At 40.4% G+C, this 17,768-nt stretch overlaps 1 protein-coding gene across 1 annotated transcript in view; it reads left to right on the top strand.

Annotated features, from left to right (window-relative positions):
* The window catches only part of PRTFDC1 (phosphoribosyl transferase domain containing 1), a 102,839-nt gene extending 85,271 nt beyond the window's left edge, over positions 1-17,568 (top strand). The window contains 5 exon segments of the mRNA XM_086334356.1: positions 7,685-7,702; positions 9,031-9,137; positions 9,623-9,669; positions 13,762-13,838; positions 16,295-17,568. Of these exon segments, the coding sequence (XP_086190482.1) occupies positions 7,685-7,702; positions 9,031-9,137; positions 9,623-9,669; positions 13,762-13,838; positions 16,295-16,342 (297 nt within the window). The 3' untranslated portion in view covers positions 16,343-17,568.
* The last annotated feature ends 200 nt before the right edge of the window (positions 17,569-17,768 follow it).

The following is a 17,768-nucleotide window of genomic DNA, read 5'->3' on the forward strand; positions in this document are numbered from 1 at the left end:
AGCATCTTCCCATCACGTAGAATTTATACCAGCTGGGGAAAAACTTGAATGGCACATAGCAATGGGCAGGTCCTTTTTTAAATGGTGGTAGAAGAAAGTCTGAAACTGCAATAAATATCTGCATCAACACATCTGAAGATGTGTTGGATGAATATCTGCATTGGAAGGTTTGGTACAGGTCATCATTTAACTTTTCCCTTCTCATAGAGTAATCACATGATTTCTCAATTAAAAAATTCACACTGAAGTTACATTTATCATTATATTACTACTCTACCATGAACTTGTTCTTGTGTTCTCTTTTTTAATGCTCAGCATCCAGGGAAGAACATTTAGGGGGTAGGGGGCCTTTCCACACGAGACTGTTCCTTGAGCTTAAAGAAATCCAAAGAAGGAATGATTTCTTCGGATTATAATTGTCTTAGAAGAAGGTGAGGTTTTATTTGGGACCAGAAGGTCAGGGAATAGTGCAGAAGAGGGAGAGAGAATAAATAGCATGTGGAATCGGGGAGGAAGAGAAGAAAACAGCAGAGCCAGAGAACAGGAGTGGCCCCGTGTGATTGAAGGAAATTCATCAAAAAATAGCAAAATAATAATTTAAAGAACTGAAATTGGATTTGGTTTATAGACTATATCGGGGACTTCCTTGGCAGTCCAGTGGTTAAGACACCTCACTTTCACTGCAAGGGATGCAGGTTTGATCCCTGGTTGGGGAACTAAGATCCCACATGCCACACTGTGTAGCTAAAAAAGCAAAAAGCCAAAAAAAAGAATACGTTGACTAATGAGTGTAACTTGCTCAGAAAAGCAAAGAGGAGCCACAGAAGTTGTTGAGCTGAGGTGAAATCAAGAAGCTGTGTTTTGGGGAAATCACCTGACAGGAGGGCAGAGGTAACTGAGAGAAGAGAGAGACTCCAGGGAGAGAAACCAGGGAGGAGATGGTGTGGTTTGAGCACTTGAACTTCAGGAGTGAAGTGGCGTGAAGCAGAAGGAGTAGCTGTCTCCGAAGGAGCAGGATGAAGTCAGTGATTCCTGAAGGAGGGAAGGTTAGAAAATCACCTGTCTAATTTTCCATGTGTTAGAAATCCCATAGATTTACTGTGTCACTTAAGTTCTCAGCTGCTGCTGCTGCTAAGTCGCTTCGGTCGTGTCTGACCCTGTGTGACCCCATAGACGGCAGCCCACCAGGCTTCCCTGTCCCTGGGATTCTCCAGGAAAGAACACTGGAGTGGGTTGCCGTTTCTTTCCCCAGTGCATGAAAGTGAAAAGTGAAAGTGAAGTCACTCAGTCGTGTCTGACTCTTTGCGTCCCCATGGACCGCAGCCTACCAGCCTCCTCCGTCCATGGGATTTTCCAGGCAAGAGTACTGGAGTGGGGTGCCAAAGCCCTCTGTAGATGCTCAAGTTAAAATATTTAGGAAATGGAGACTCTAGACAGCCCACATTCTCCTTTCTGTTTCTGGGCTTCTTTTATTACCTCTTCTTCCTTCCTTTGTCACTTCCTTCCTTCCGGCCTCTCTCTCTTTCTCTCTCCATCCTTCCTTCCCTCCTTCCTTCCTGCCTCTTTCTTTCTTAAAAGCAAAAGGAAGAAAGCTCCCCAGAAAGGCTGGCTGAATCATGGATCTAAATAGGTCAAGGCGGCTGAATAAAGAGAGCCTGCAATGATTCAATAGTTCCTTCAGCTCCCAGCGTTAAAAGCGTTTCGTTCGGGTGTTTAAGCTGCCTGCACAACGCACTCTCTGGCTGATTTTTTTTTCAAAGTTGATTTAATCCTAGCACTTCATAAAATGTGTGTATCCATTAAAGCAAGGCGATTTTATTCATGTTCAAGAGAAATCTCTGAAAGGGTGGAATAAAACCCAAAAGCACAGAAAAAGGCCCAAATCCGGCAATGGGCAAACATAGATGTGCAGGTTACGTGTGAGATTTCAGGAGACCTACCACTGCACCCACCCCCCACCTCAAAGAAGTTTCTAATCAAATGCCGGAAATGAAGCATCAGAACCTGCCGAAATTTCCTCCTTGCCTGCCTGAGCTATTTAAATCATTCCTTTCTATTGCATCTGACTAGGTTGAGAACAGTCATGGAAATGCCCAGCGACTGATGATTCTGGCAGTTTTGTGAATTATCACATAAGATGAAATGCTGGACTGCATGCCTTTCTCCATGGGGTTTATAGTCACACTCCCACGCAGGCTCAGGATCCATGCTCAGCTCACCATCACTCCTGCCATCGTCCCTCAGCGGGGCGCAGCCACAGCCACCAAAATACATTGCTGCAGATTAGACTGTGGTGTGCTGGTCGCTTTACATTTTAAAAGACTAAAAGGAATAACCTATTTAAGAAAACCATTCTGATTTTCATCAGTCTGTCCTTTCTTTTCTTTTTCTCTTTTTTTCCTTCCTTCCTTGCTTTTTCTTTAGGAAACCCAGAGGGATGAGCTTCCATCAGGATCATGAAATAGCAGAGATAGGACACGCTGTGGAGGTTCCCCATAGGATTCTTGCCTGCAGCTCCCAGGCTGCAGATTTCATTGGCTTTCTGGGAGGAAATGAGCTAGGTGTGATGAGATGACCACGACAGTAACTGGCGAGCATCTCAGATTCAGTGATGGGAGTCAGCAGATTGGAAGTGTTTAAAGAGGCACAGTGTGTTCTGGAAAAAAAAAATTCCCAAGGCAGCCCACTCAAGAAAATGGGAACTTTAGAAGATTTCTAAATGCAAAATTAAAAGCAAAAGACATTTAATGATAGCTCAGTTAAGGAGGAACTGTATATCATTAAGGAGAAAGATAGAGGGGGTATAGGATGAGCTAGAGACAGAAAGGAGGTCAGAATTGTTGAGTTGTTCCACAGGCATTTCCTAAGCACCTACTACATAACAGTTTCCATGTTATATACTGATAGTATAAAGATGGGTTAGTCTTCCTCTCTTAGCTTGTGTTGCTAATCTTGGTCCACTAAAGCGTAAAGAGATGAGTTTTCTTAGGTAGTATTGAAAAATGCTTCCATAGTTGGGGTAGTCACTTTCTCTCTACACTTGGGCTACTTCTTGTTTTGCAAGGCAGAGCCAGTCTTCCGAAGGTATTAAAGTCGTTGCTCTTGTTCAGGGTAAGCTTTCCACACAACAGGCAGGCCACTGAAGGTCCAGGAGTCAATTCATGTAACACTAATGAAAGACTTTGAAAACATAACTGATGTTCTATAAAGGAAAATAAATATATATCTGATGGTTGCTCTGTAAAGCCAATAAAAAACTCTTAATTTTCTGCTTAATCCCCTTTCAATAGCAGATGGTTTTTCTGTATTAGTATTCTCTTGCTCATCATTTTTGATCCTACTAAATAATTTTACTTTTTTAGTACTGTTCCTAACACAGGGTTGTTACAGATTTTATCAACCTGTTTGCTTTCTTGATCCTCCAAAAATCCTTTGAGAAAGACAATTAAACCATAACTAGTCAATGTTTTCCTCATTATAATCCTTCTAAGAAAGAAGAGCTTAGAATGGGACTTTCCTGGTGATCCAGTGGCTAAGACTCCATGCTCTCAATCCAGGGGGCCGAAGTTCAATCCCTGGTCAGGGAACTAGATCCCACATGCCCCAACTAAGAGTCTGTATGCCTTAACTTAAAAAAAAAAAAGAAGAAGAAGAAGATACCACACTGAAAATTGAAGATCCTGTATACCACAACTAAGAACCAGTGCAGCCAAGTAAATATTTTTAAAAAGATGAGCTTCCTGGGGGAAAAAAAAGGGGGGCAGGAAAAAGTAAGGGTTATTCCAGTATTATAAGACAATGGACTATGATAGGAAAAACAATTAAGAACTTCAAGAAAAGTAAACAGGCTCTAAAAAAAGATATAGTACACTACTTGACTTATTAGTGGGGAAAAAATGTAACCTGTATGAGAAGATACAGTCATAACAAGGTAACATTGGGGCACGGGGAAAGGAAGGGAGATAGTGTGAAAGAACATAGTAAATAGATGGTGTATCAAGTTGTGAGAGTGAGAAATAGAAGTACAGAAAAAGAGACTCTTCTAAATTAAAGGACATTAAAGATCATTGCATGTTCTTAGATTAGACAAGCCAGCTACAACAAAAGCCATTTGAAATACATATATACTTACGGCTGATTCATGTTGTTGTACAGCAGAAACTAACACAATATGGTTAAGCAGTTATTCTCCAATTGAAAAAAAAAAGCCATTTGAACGACAACTGGGGAAATTGTCCTGGGAAATCTAGTGAATGTGTAATAAGTTTATATGATATTAAGAAATGTGGGGAACTTCCCTCACAGTCAGTGGTTAAGACCCCAACTTCCATTGCAGGGGGCACGGGTTGGATCCCTGGTCGGGGAGCTAAGATCCTGCATGCTGCCTGGTGCAGCAAAAAAGTAAAAAAATAAAAGAAATTATTGTCAAATACAGAAATGTGGTATACATACACAATGGAATTTTATTAAGCCATTAAAAAAATAAACCAAGGAAATCCTGCCATTTTCAACAACATGAATGGACCTTGAAAGCATTATGCTAAGTGAAATAAGTGAGACAGAGAAAAACAAATTCTGTGTTGTCTTACCTCTATGTGGGATCTAAAACATAATAAAACCAAACAAAAACCAAAATCACAGGAAAAAAGACTAGTTTTGTGGTTACCAGAGGCAGGGAATGGGAGCTGGTCATAGGTACAAATTTTCAGCTATAATAAAAATAAATACTACAGATGTAATGTATAACATGATAACTAGTTAACACTCCTGAGTAATATAGGTAAAAGTTATTAAAAGAGTAAACCCTAAGATATGGCAGAAACCAACACAATATTATAAAGCAGTTATCCTCCAATTAAAAATAAATTGATATTTTAAAAAAGAGTAAACCCTAAGAGTTCTTATCACAAAGAAAAAGTTTTTGCCCCTTTTCCTTTTTCTTTGTATTGTGTCTACATGAGAGGGTGGATACTGACTAAACATTGCAGTAATCATGTCACAGTGTATCTGAGTCAGAGCATCATGCTGAACCCCTTAAACTAACATAGTGAAGTATATCGGTTATATCTCGATAAAACTAGGAGAAAATGAAAAAAAAATGAAATAGATTGTTGTCATTTTTGTGTGTTGTCGTTGTTGCTAAGTCATATCCGACTCTTTGTGACACCATGAACTGCAGCATGCCAGGCTTCCCTGTCCTTCTTTATCTCCCAGAGTTTGTTCAAACTCATGCCCGTTGAGTCGATGATACCATCCAACCATCTCATCCTCCATCGTCCCCTTCTCCTCCTGCCTTCAGTCTTTCCCAGCATCAGGGCCTTTTCCAATGAGTTGGCTCTTCACATCAGGTGGCCAAAGTATTGGAGCTTCAACTTCAGCATCAATCCTTCTAATAAATATACAGGGTTGATTTCTTTTAGGATTGACTGTTTTGATCTCCATGGTCAAGGTATTTTCAAGAGTCTTCATCAGTATCACATTTCAAAGGCATCAGTTCTTTGGCACTCAGCCTTCTTTATAGTCCAGCTCTCATATCCATACGTGACTACTGGAAAAACCACTGTTTTTGTTAGATGCACTGTTTTGCTAGACGAACTAATATTTTGGATACGCATAGTATAAAATGCCATAACTTTAGTATAAACATATAAGCATTTTGAAATACTTTTACCAGTTAGAAACACATCAATATCTAGAAAACTTTAGACTTCTCTATTTTATTTTAAACGTGTATACATTACCTTGATTTTAAAATGTGTTTAATTAAGTTTGACACTCTACTTCTGGATTTATGTCTCTCTGAATTCTAATTCCCAGATATCACTATGTCTTGTAGTTGAAGCTAATCTCCTCAAGAATGACTCTTGTTTTGCAAGGCCCTGAACTTTCAAAAACCAGATTTAATTATGTTCAGTGCACTTCATTTAATTAGGCAAGAATGCGGACTAACAGTTGTAAAAGGTTTTTCATTGTAAGATTGAAACAAAAAGAGATTGTGAACTAGGACGTTAAATTAACCAAATATTCTTCCAGTGTTCTGGTTGGCTAATAGGCCTCAATCAAACTAAAAATGCACATCCTAACTAGTTGTGATGGATTGATGGTTAATAATATAGCAAACGCATTGAGGATACCAAGGGGACTTCTCCGTCAGTGTGATCCATGGGGTATACTGTGGGCATGACCTATTTTTAAAACAGACAAAATAATCTTATATTTTAATGATAAAATTAAGATTCTTTCATGAATTTAATGAATAAAATACTAGAAAGAAAAACACTTCCAGAAAGATATTCCACCTAAGAATGCAGTTGACACATAAGGTAGTACAGTTCAGATTTAACAGAGTGGTTGGTTGGTTCACGTTTCATTATTTAAATCTCTTTTGCATGAGAGATAAGATAGCCAAAGTGTATAGTTTGATAGAATTTTTAAAGTAGTGTATGAATCATAGGGATAAATGAAAAGTTATCTAAAGAAAGACATCATTACATTGAGGAGAATATATAGCATGTTAACACAGTGGTATTTTAATTTGATGGGGCAATATTGACATGTGACTACAAATCCACTTATTGGTTAATTTTGTCATTAATAAGTATAATTAGTTATTGTTCCTTCATTCACAAATAATTACTGAGCATCTGTTTACAGTATTTGTGCTAGTGGCTGAGACTATGAAAGTAAGCAAGAAAAATGTGATTCCTTCCATTCCTTGCAGAGTTGGTAGTCTAATAATAGGTATCATTCAAGAAGTTAAAATGAAACATAATCTGTTCCTAGGGGAGAAGCAGAGGGATGCCTTAAAAGCACAGAGTAAGGAGTGTAACCACATCACTAAAAATATAAACCAAGCATCTCCCCTTCCTTGGGATTGAAAATCCAAGAGTAAATACCAGATCCCTGGTGATTGTGGTGGCTACACTGGTGTAGGGGTGGCCCCACTGAATATAGGATCCTTCTGCCCAGTGCTGTCTCCATTAACAATGCTGTTTATCTGGGAAATTTGGTGAGGTTTGTATCCCGAAGGACTCAGAGGGGTCACTTGCCAGGATGATGGCGGTCAGATGACATTATGGATAGTTCTTCAGACAGGTAAAGGATCTAAAATCAGCCGGCTTCCCTGGTGAATCTGGGAATTCACCAGAATTCCCTGGTGAATCTGCCTTCTATGCAGGAGATCCTGGTTCGATTCCTGGATGAGAAAGATCCCCTGGAGAAGGGATAGGCTACCCACTCCGGTATTCTTGGGCTTCCCTGATGGCTCAGATAGTAAAGAATCTGCCTGCAGTGCGGGAGACCTGGATTCAATCCCTGGGTTTGGAAGATCCCCTGGAGGAGGGCATGGCAACCCACCCCAGTATTTTTGCCTGGACAGTCCCCATGAACGGAGGAGCCTGGTGGGCTACGGTCCATGAGGTCGCAAAGAGTCACACATGACTGAGTGACTAAGTACGGGACAACACTAACCTGAATATAGACACCAATATTGCAGCATCCATGATTCCAGCCAAACTGGAAAAATAAATCTGTAAGTCCTGGATTATCTCCAAGCATTTGGGTTAGATGGATGGTGGACGACCAACTAAGTTAACTGTGAAATTCTAACTCCAAGCGAAATATGTGTTTATCTTATGAGCCAGATTTGCATCATATTCTAAATAGTTTTTTTTTTTAATTTCAGAATGTCCTCATTGTTGAGGTAAGCTGACTTTTCTTTATCCATACCTGGAAGTTGAAAGAATCTAATGTTGAGTTTCTAAATATAGACCTTGTTATCAAATTGGCCAAGGATTTATTGAATGCCCACTGCATGCAGGCTTCTCCAAATTTACAGAATAGGAGTTAACTAGAATTTGACTTGAAATAACTTAGAATGGAAGCTTTATAATAATAGTTGTGTGGTATTTTATCCTTTTGTATCTAATGCCACCCATGTCTAAATTGGTTCTTAGATCTATTTGTAAATCAGACATTTTCACGGAAGAGAAAACTAGCCCACAGAACCAAATTTTTTTAATAGAGAAACCAAGATTGGCCTCTCACCCTTAATTCCGTGTTCTTGCTAATGACCTCTAATGACTTGAAACAATCCTCCCTTCAGCATCTAAATCATAAATAGAATCAGTGTAAAAATTTGCTATCCAGGGGAAAGATATAATTTAATTTAATTTGTTTTTCTATTTTTTTTTTTAAAGAAGAAAAGAAAAGAGAAAGAAATAATGGGTCCTTTAGCCCAGCAGGCCTGTCTTATCAGCTGGCAAAAATTCAGGGGAGCTGTTTTTGTTGCGCTTTTGTTACAGTCGCCTGGGTGTGCCATATGTATGTGCCGTTCTGGCTCAGACAAAACCCTTGAAGTAGACCCTCCAGCGAAAGGCACTGCCCGACCCTGGCTAAATTCAGACCTGTTGTTTTGATAATCAGCTCCAGACAGCTGATTTCTGTCCCACAGACAATCAATTTCGCCTGCCCATTGTGCTCTAATTGTGCAGCAGCTCATCAGCCAGGGTGAGCCTCTGCTCACGGTAGCCTCGTGCCCTCAGAGCTCACAGGCTGTCACCAGCTGCTGTCCACATACATCTCACTTCCCAGCCATCGAATCTCCTATTAAGTGGGGAGAGTATGTGAAGGGGGAGCGGGGGAAGTGTTTATCTGTCCATTCAGCATACTCAGATGTGCATCCCATGTCCATGAAAATTCATGCGCCCCGCGTTGTGTTACATTACCTCAGGGCCAAATTTAGTCCTTGAATGCGCATGCACGAGACCAAATGCACTCGATAAAGAGCCCCACATGCTCTCCAAATGCTGAATGTAGCCTTTTGACACAGCTCAAGGATTCTAGGAGGAAACAGTCACCAACATATTCCCCCCAAACCCAGCTTCCAGAAAGATGCACCTGTCTAAAAAATATAACCAGCTCTGCCTCCTACTTGGACTTCTAATTTGATGGCAATTCTAATTATGATACATTATTAATAAGGACTAGACTCATCTGTCTGGATGAAAAGCCTTTTAATGCAGCCCAAAGGCATCTGGTTGAATTTGTCTGTCCTCTTCTATTGGAATTGGGAGAACCATAAAAGCCTTGCTCAGTAGCATAGAGAAGTACAAGCCCAACATGATCAAGGTAGCCAGGTGAGTACCACATTCACGTCATCACTGCTATGTCTTTCCAAATCTGCCCAAGAGGGATGCTAACACAGGATGCTGGTTCCAAAGAATGCAGTCCATTCCAAACCACTAACCCTTTGCCCTGGGGCATTAGGGTTTGACCACACTGAACAAACAGCCCATTTGACAGCTAGCCTGAGAGAAAGGAAGGGGGAGAGGGCATGCTTTGCTATGTATCTGAGCCCCTTTTTCCAATGCCTCTGTTAGCTGTTTCCAGGAGCAGCTGGCTGAGCCCCAGTGCCCACGCCCCTCTCCCTCCCTTTTATCCAGAATCTCACTGATAAGGAGACATAGGAGGGAATTCAAGGCTGTGCTGATGTCCCACATGCTTGAGGGGGAAAAAAAATGCACGTTTCAAATATATATTTTAATGATGTTCAATTCTACTTGTAATTCACAAACATGTTACCTGGATCACTGAAACATTTTTTTTTTTCTTTTAATGGTAGTTTGTTGGTGAAGAGAACACCTAGAAGTGATGGCTTTAGACCTGACTGTAAGTGTTTGAGGCGGGGCACGGTGGTTGTCGGTTGTTTATTGGCTAGTGGTGGTGTTTTGTGTTTAAGACTCTTTCCTTTCCTGGTTGTCAGCATTCCATGTGAAACGGAAGCTATAAAAGATTTGATGGCTCCATAAATGCTCTGTGTCTCCAGCAATAGAACCCTCTACAACCAGGGGTTTTCATTTTCTAATTACACCTTTCGCAGGAATTCTGTTGTGTACATTCGATGTTTTTATTTTTAGGTTTTTCTAAAATCTTTGCACCTTCATTCCTAAGAACTCAGCTAAAATGGGGTTTGGGGGTTGGAGGGAGATGTGACCCTCTAACCCTGGACTGACTTGGATGCATGGGATTCCTGCCTTGGCCTCTGTCCCCACCTGTCTGTCCTCTCTGTGTCTCTGCTGGACGCAGAGAGGCACTGGGAAGGTTGAGGGGTTCTACCATCTCTAGGAACTGTGAGCAGACAATGCACAGTGCTGACCTTCAGCAAATCGGAATTTTAGCACACAAAGGGAAATCCGAGACTCTGCCCCACCATCTCCAAACACAAATATAACCACACAGAGAATTAGAGCAAATATCTCTAGATACCATCTTCACACTTCACTTCAGACATGTGTTCTCAAGGAGTTTTCTCATCTAAAGCAGTTTCCTCCATCCTCCCCAGGATACGAATAGTTGTAATGCCAGAAAGGATAAACAAGCTGCTTGATTATTTATTATTCTAACACTAGAGGCGATTTTTTTTTCACTTGCATAGGCAGACTTCGGCTGGATTTTTATAACTTACATTTGCACTGGGATAATTTGGCTACAGTTCTCATCAGCAAGCTGAACAAACATTAGCACGAGAAGCATGCTATGGATGGGTAATGTGCCAATGACATTGAACCAGTGATTCTTTATTCTGAAAACAAGTTGCATTCCTGGGTGGATGTCTTAAATCTAGACAATGTTAGCTCTGGCCAGATAGACCCAATAACATGTTCCTGTCTAGTTATTGGTTTGGGGAATATAATCTGAATATAGTTAGGGTTGGACAAGGTTAATAAACAGAAATCCCCCAAGGAAATAATCTAAGATACTATATAGAGAAAATTTCAACTGAAGTTGAAAGACATGCACTTCAGAAATATCCAACTAATTACAAATTTCTTGTGTCACAGCAACAGTATTAATAAAATAATAGCTAGCACTAGTAAGAGATTTGGAGAAGGTGATGGCATCCCACTCCAGTACTCTTGCCTGGAAAATCCCATGGACAGAGGAGCCTGGTAGGCTGTACTCCATGGGGTCGCTAAGAGTCGGACATGACTGAGCAACTTCACTTTCACTTTTCGCTTTCATGCATTGGAGAAGGAAATGGCAACCCACTCCAGTGTTCCTGCCTGGAGAGTCCCAGGGACAGAGGAGCCTGGTGGGCTGCCGTCTATGGGGTTGCACAGAGTTGGATACAACTGAAGTGACTTAGCAGCAGCAGCAGCAGCAGCAGTAAGAGATTAATTTTTTTAATTAAAAAATTAAAGTGTAATTGATTTATAATGTCATGTTAATTTCCTGGTGTGCAGCACAGTGCTTCAGTTATATATTTGGATACACGCATGCATGCTTGGTCATGTCCAACTCTTTGCCACCCCATGGACTGTAGCCCACAAAGCTCCTCTGTCTGTGGGATTTCCCAGGCAAGAATACTGGATTGCCATTTCCTACTTCAGGAAATCTTCCAGACTCAGGGATCGAACCCACCTCTCCTGCGTTAACAAGCAGATTCTACCACTGAGCTACCTGGGAAGCCCATTTGTATACATATATATTCTGTTTCAGATTCTTGTCCCTTATAGGTTATTACAAATTAATGAATATAGTTCCCTGTGCTATACAGTAGGTCCTTATATATGGAATCTAAAAAATAAGTTACAGGTGAACTTATTTACAAAATGGAAGAAGACTCATAGACATAGAGATTTTGGCGTGTCTGACTCCGTTTTAAGAGCTGCAAAGCGATGAACATGTTTAATCCTCACAGCTTTCTCTAAAGTAGGTGCTATTGCTGTGCCCATTTTACAGATGATGAAACTGAACCCAGCCAGGTTAAAGAGCTTGCTGGGTCACAAAGCTGTACGTGTACAGTCACTGTTGAGCCCAGGCAATCTGATTACTATCATGGCTCTTACTCTTGCATTCCATCTGTAAGTAGCATCTGCAATCGCAAATATAAGGGTAGGAACTGCACTCACTTACCAGCTAGAGACCAGTCAACTCTTTCCTGGCTGTTCTCCTGACCTGCTGGTTCAAGATTCTTTACTCCATGACAGCTTTGAAGGCTTGACCTTTGGAACCAACTTTTCCCAGTCTGAGTTGCCCATGCCCATTGTAGAGATTGCGTTACTCACTGTAAAGTCATCATTATCTTTACAACCAGGGGTTCCTGGGATTTGCTAATATTCTTTTAGCTAGCTCAGAATCTTTGTTTTTTTGTCTTTCTTCCCTATTTCTGAGGCTTTGTACTTTTTGGTCCTTTTTCATAGTTGACTTTCTCCTCTGTGCTCAATGACACTTGTATCTTCTGACACCTTTTCTTCTGCTCTGCTTCTCCTCTGATTATTTTTCTCAAGAAACCTACAGTTTGGAGGGCTCAAAAGGGCTTTCTAACAGTGACACACAATGCAATCCTTAGAAAAACAAGTCCCTCCCCTCTAGCACTTTCTGCGAGCAGTAACCAGTTGGTTTCTCCATGTGAAAGCATCCTTGATCAGCAGGACCAACGAGGAGGTGAGTAGTCAACCACAGAGGTAACTTTCTCTGTGCTGTAAGTCCACTGGCTATGCCAAAGAACTGTTGTGTAAAAGTAAGCAAGTACATCTCTCATTTGTAATACTATAATAAACTAACAGAGGATTCCCCAACACTGGAAAGAATTTGAAAAATCACTGGGCTATAGGCACATTTATTCAGTTTTAAAATCTGAGGAAGAAGAACTATTTCATGCTCCTTAAGAATCCTTTTCAGGGACTTCCTTCGGTCTAGTGATTAAGAGTTTGCCAGGTTAGATCCCTGGTTGGGAATCTGAGATTCCCACATGCCTCATGGGCAAAAAACCAAAACATAAAACAGAAGCAATACTGAAACAAATTCAATAAAGACATTTAAAATGGTCCACATTAAAAATCTTTTTAAAAATTCCTTTTCAATAAAAATCATCTTTCAATATATTCATTTTTTTACTTAACCTGAGTACCTTAATGGGCTGTGGCTCAGTGGAAAAGAATCTTCCTGCAAATGCAGGAGACGTGGGTTCGAGCCCTGGGTTGGAAGGATCCCCTGGAGAAGGAAATGGCAAACCCACTCCAGTATTCTTGCCTGGAAAATTCCATGAACAGAGGAGCCTGGCAGGCTACAGTCCACGGGGTCCCAAAGAATCCGATACAACTGAGCGACTGAGCACACATGCACAGTCTCATCCTGCCTGCGGTGGAGACAGAGAGTTAATTGCTATCATCTGCATGTGGGTTCAAAGACTAGCCTTGGAGCAACCCTCAGCATGTCTTCCTCAAGCTGAACGGTCCTCTCTCCTTTCACCTTGTCTCTCAGGTTTTGCTTTCTAGCCCTTTATCCAGCTGAGGACACTGAGTGCAGTGGGAGGATGGCTTCCTATTGCAACAGCCTGTCCCTATTCACATATTACAGCATTGGGATGCCTTCTGATTGAACTGCACTTCATGCTTTTTGCAGTGTTTCCTTTGGCATGATATCGTTGGATACTGCTTGCTTTGAAAAAGCAGCACTATATGCCTGACTCAGGCATACTTCTTGTTTTCCACGGGGCATCCTGAGCCGTTTCTCAGCTCTGTCTACAAGGATTGCAGTCATTTTTCACTGTCTGTTTATTAGTTTGTCCTGTCTCCCTGAGTAGGCACTCTGGCCCAGGTCCTGCTGGGTTCATCTTACGCGTTGTCTGTCATTTTTCTCACTTACTTCTGCCTAATGGAAGGTCCTCACACGTTAAGTGCCAACAACAGCTTATGGTGGCTTTATTTTTATGTTATTTAAATTGTGTTCTTTTTTCCCCTCCCTCTCTCTGTTCAGATGCTGGATTTGAGATTCCAAACTTACCTGTGGTGGGTTATGCCTTAGATTACAATGAATACTTCAGAGATCTAAATGTAAGTCTTGCATGCAAATCCCTAACTCCGTTTTCACAAGAACATTGCAATGATACCAATTTAACAGATTTTAAAAATAGCCATAATGATGACTGCCATTTATTGAGTGTCTTCTGTGTCAGGAATGTTCCGGGCACTTGGCATTCTTAGTCTCAGTGAATTCCCACCACTGCCCAGCAAGGTTGGTATTAGGATGATGGAAGCAGTTATGATTGTCTCTATTTTGTTCGAAGGAAATAAGCAGAAAGACAGCTTGCTGCAGAGTTTTCTCCATCGTCATCAACTGTGTCTCCATTGACCATACTAACAGTCAATACTCAATGAACTGTTTAGTGTCAGTGCTTGAGCTCTAGAAGCCTCCAATTACACTGGCTTGTAGCTCATAACTCTTTCCCCTTGGGAGAAATGGCTATAGACATGGACCCTCAGGTGTGTGACCCTGACCACTGCTGAATGATCTGGAGATAAACATCTAACCCAAAGTGGACCAGTCTGTCTCTCTCCCCTAGGATTTAGAAACTTAAACCAAGAGCCACAGAGACCAAGGGGTTTCGGGCCTAGGCCTGGGTTCTGGAGCCTGTTTCTGGCTTCCAGTTGCTGCACTACTCTGCTCTTCCTCTGCCTTTGCGAGCTACCCCAGTCTCCTACCAGTAATAGCCCCCTGAACCCCCCACCGCTTTGCTTACGTTAACCCAGCGCCATTTCTGTTGCTTGCCATCAAAATACTTCTGACACATTTCTGGCTACCCAAAAAGGATCAAAGGAAAGTCAGTACCTGTGTTTACTACAGCTGTTTCTCTGTTCACTGTAGAAGCTGTAACTTCACCAGTAGGATATGCTGTCTCCACCACTACCTATATTCCACAACCCTCAGCATATATCTCGTTGTTACAGACCTACAAAGCCAGGTTCAGAAAACAGCTCAAAACTCAGTGAAGAAATTTTTGCCTTAGTGGGTCTCTTTAGATTTTACAGATATCTGCATGTGTACACATATATGTGTATGTGCATATACATAATATGTATATGTATACATAATGCATTCACATACAAATACATACACATATAAATAAATACATATTGGGTTGGCCAAAAAGTTTGTTCATCTTTTTCCATAAGATGGCCCTGGTAGTGCTTGGTTGTTTTTAACTTCATTCAGAGCAGTTTTGTTAGATTGTATTGTGACAGCTGTCGTATCAATGTGCATCTTTTTTAAAAAAAATAAAAATTGGTGAATTTTTGTGTGACCATTTTAATAGTGAAGATGGAAGAAAAAAGCAACATTGTTGACATGTTATGTTTAATTACTTCAAGAAAGGTAAAGACACAACCGAAACGCAGAAAAAGACTTACGCTGTGTATGGAGAAGGTGCAGTGACTGGTGAAATGTGTCTAGTGCAGTTTGCAAAGTTTCGTGCTAGAGATTTCTTGCTAGACAGTGCTCCATGGTCGGGTAGACCAGTTGAAGTTGATAGCCATCAAATCAAGACATTAATTGAGAATAATCAATGTTATACCATGTGGGAGATAGCCAGCATACTCAAAATATCCAAATCAAGCATTGAAAACCATTTGTACCAGCTTGGTTTTGCTGATCACTTTGGTGTTTGGGTTCCGCATAAGTTTAGCAAAACAAAAAACCTTCTTGACCATATTTCCACATGTGATTCTCTATTGAAACATAAGGAAAATGTTGTCTTTAAAACAAATTGTGATGGGTGATGAAACGTGGATACTGTACAATAATGTGGAATGGAAGTGGTTTGGGGGCAACCAAAGTGAATCATCACCAACCACACCAAATGCCAGTCTTCATCCAAAGAAGGTGATGTTGTGTATATGGTGGGATTTGCAGGGAATCCTCTATTATGAGCTTTTCCTGGAAAACCAAACGATTCATTCCAACAAGTACTGTACGCAGTTAGACCAACTGAAAGCAGCTCTCAAACAGAAAATGCATTATCTTCCATCAGGATAACGCAAGATCGCATGTTTCTTTGATGACCAGGCAAAAGCTGTTCCAGCTTAGCTGAGAAGTTCTGATACATCCACTGTATTCACCAGACATTGCATCTTTGATGCCCATTTATTTTGGTCTTTACAAAATTCTCTTCATGGGAAAAAAAAAAAAATTACAATTCCTTGGAAGGCTATAAAAGGCACTAGCAACAGTCCTTTGCTCAGAAAGATAAAAAGTTTTGAGAAGACGGAGTTATGAAGTTGCCTGAAAAATGGCAGAAAGTAGTGGAACAAAACAACAAATATGTTGTTCAATAAAGTTCTTGGTGAAAACTGTATCTTTGATTTTTACTTAAAAACCAAAGGAACTTTTTGGCCAGGCCAATTCATATGTATTTAAATGAAGAGTAATGAAGTAGGAGATATTACTGCATCCCATTTTCTGCACTTCTTATTTTGTTAAGAGGCTGATGCATTTAAATCCTTTATTGTTTCAGCACATATGTGTGATCAATGAACACGGCAAAGAAAAACATAGAGTCTAAAGAAGTAAAATTTTACCATCGCATCTCCAGATAACATCCTACTTAATGACTACACTCAGGAAGTCAGCATGTAAAATATGTCTCCCAGGCATCTTCACTCAGCAGGACTTAAAATGGAAAAAAAATTTTTTTTAATGAATGAGCTTTCTTTTCTGAGATTATAACATAACATAAAGAGTCCCAAAGGTTTTTAAGGAAAAGAAAGCAATGCTTTTATTTGACTTGTTCCAAATTAAACACTCCACCTTGTGACTCACAAGTTCAGTCCACCTTCACACCCCTGAGAAACTCCTTCTTTTGTTTTGATAAAGTCATTATGGTTGATTACTATACCCGCACCTACTTACTCAAATATTTTTCAGTTAAGTTTTTTTTTTTTTTTTAGTACTTCATTTTGGTGATATTTCACAATCTTAAAACCCAGAAGCCTTTTCAGTGAACCTCTGAGCCCATATACTAGAAATGCAACTGGATTCCATACTAATAAAGAAGGAAAAGGACAATTTAATATAAATTTCTGTTTGCAGACTTCTGACAGGCCATTATGATCTGCTTTGACAAAGCCTCTCTGAACAGCAGCGTTCAGTGCATCTTAATGATGTTATGAAATGGGCCTTTGCCCAGTGCTCTTGATTGGAGCTTCCGGTACGTGATAACTGTATGTCATGTATGCGTGGATGTACTCAACTGTGTTTAATACTCTGAATTTTAAATAGAAAAAACACAATGGCAGCAAGGACCCTGGTCTCTCAGCAGCACTCGTTTATGCGCTTGAGACGTGAGCAAATAGCAAAATTGCGGGGGGAGGGGAAGGTGTTTTCAGTGCTTGAAACTGGGCAAGTATAAATTGTGCTTGTATTTCCGTCAGAGGGCCAGGCACTATTATGTATTATCCTAAAGAAGAATACAGAGGCTGAATACTTTTTTAAGTGGCCTTATGAGGCTGATCACATAACCCAGTGCGCTACAGAAAACTAGGATACTTAAAAGTTTTTTTCTGAATAACATTTTTTTCCATTTCCACTGTTTTATGAGAGGTTGTCTAATTTATGGGGATTTTAATTGAAAATAAACTTGAGTGCCAGTAGAGCTGTTTTTTCCTCACTTCCTAAAAGGAGCAAATGCAAAATAAATAACTAAGCAGCCTTTGTTTGGTTCTGAACTGTATGTGGTGTATTGTTATCGGGTTCCAGCTTCCTTTAAAGTAATAAAGAATAAGAAAACTTGTTATGTCTCGTAACTGCTTTCTGTTTTTCTTCCGCCTTCATATCTTTTATATACTTGCAGCCAGTAAACTGTGTGTGAGCCAGTAGCTTAAATATACGGCTGCATATGTCTTCCCTGTGGCTTTATTTTTGTTAACCTGGAAAAAATCCAGTATATGCACCAATATAAGCAAACGATTAAGCCAGGCTTGATCTGCTGC

The sequence above is a fragment of the Bos grunniens genome, chromosome 13 (assembly GCF_055505025.1).
Source record: "Bos grunniens cultivar Pamir isolate PY7600 chromosome 13, Bosgru_T2T1.0, whole genome shotgun sequence".
Classification (NCBI taxonomy): Eukaryota; Metazoa; Chordata; class Mammalia; order Artiodactyla; family Bovidae; genus Bos; species Bos grunniens.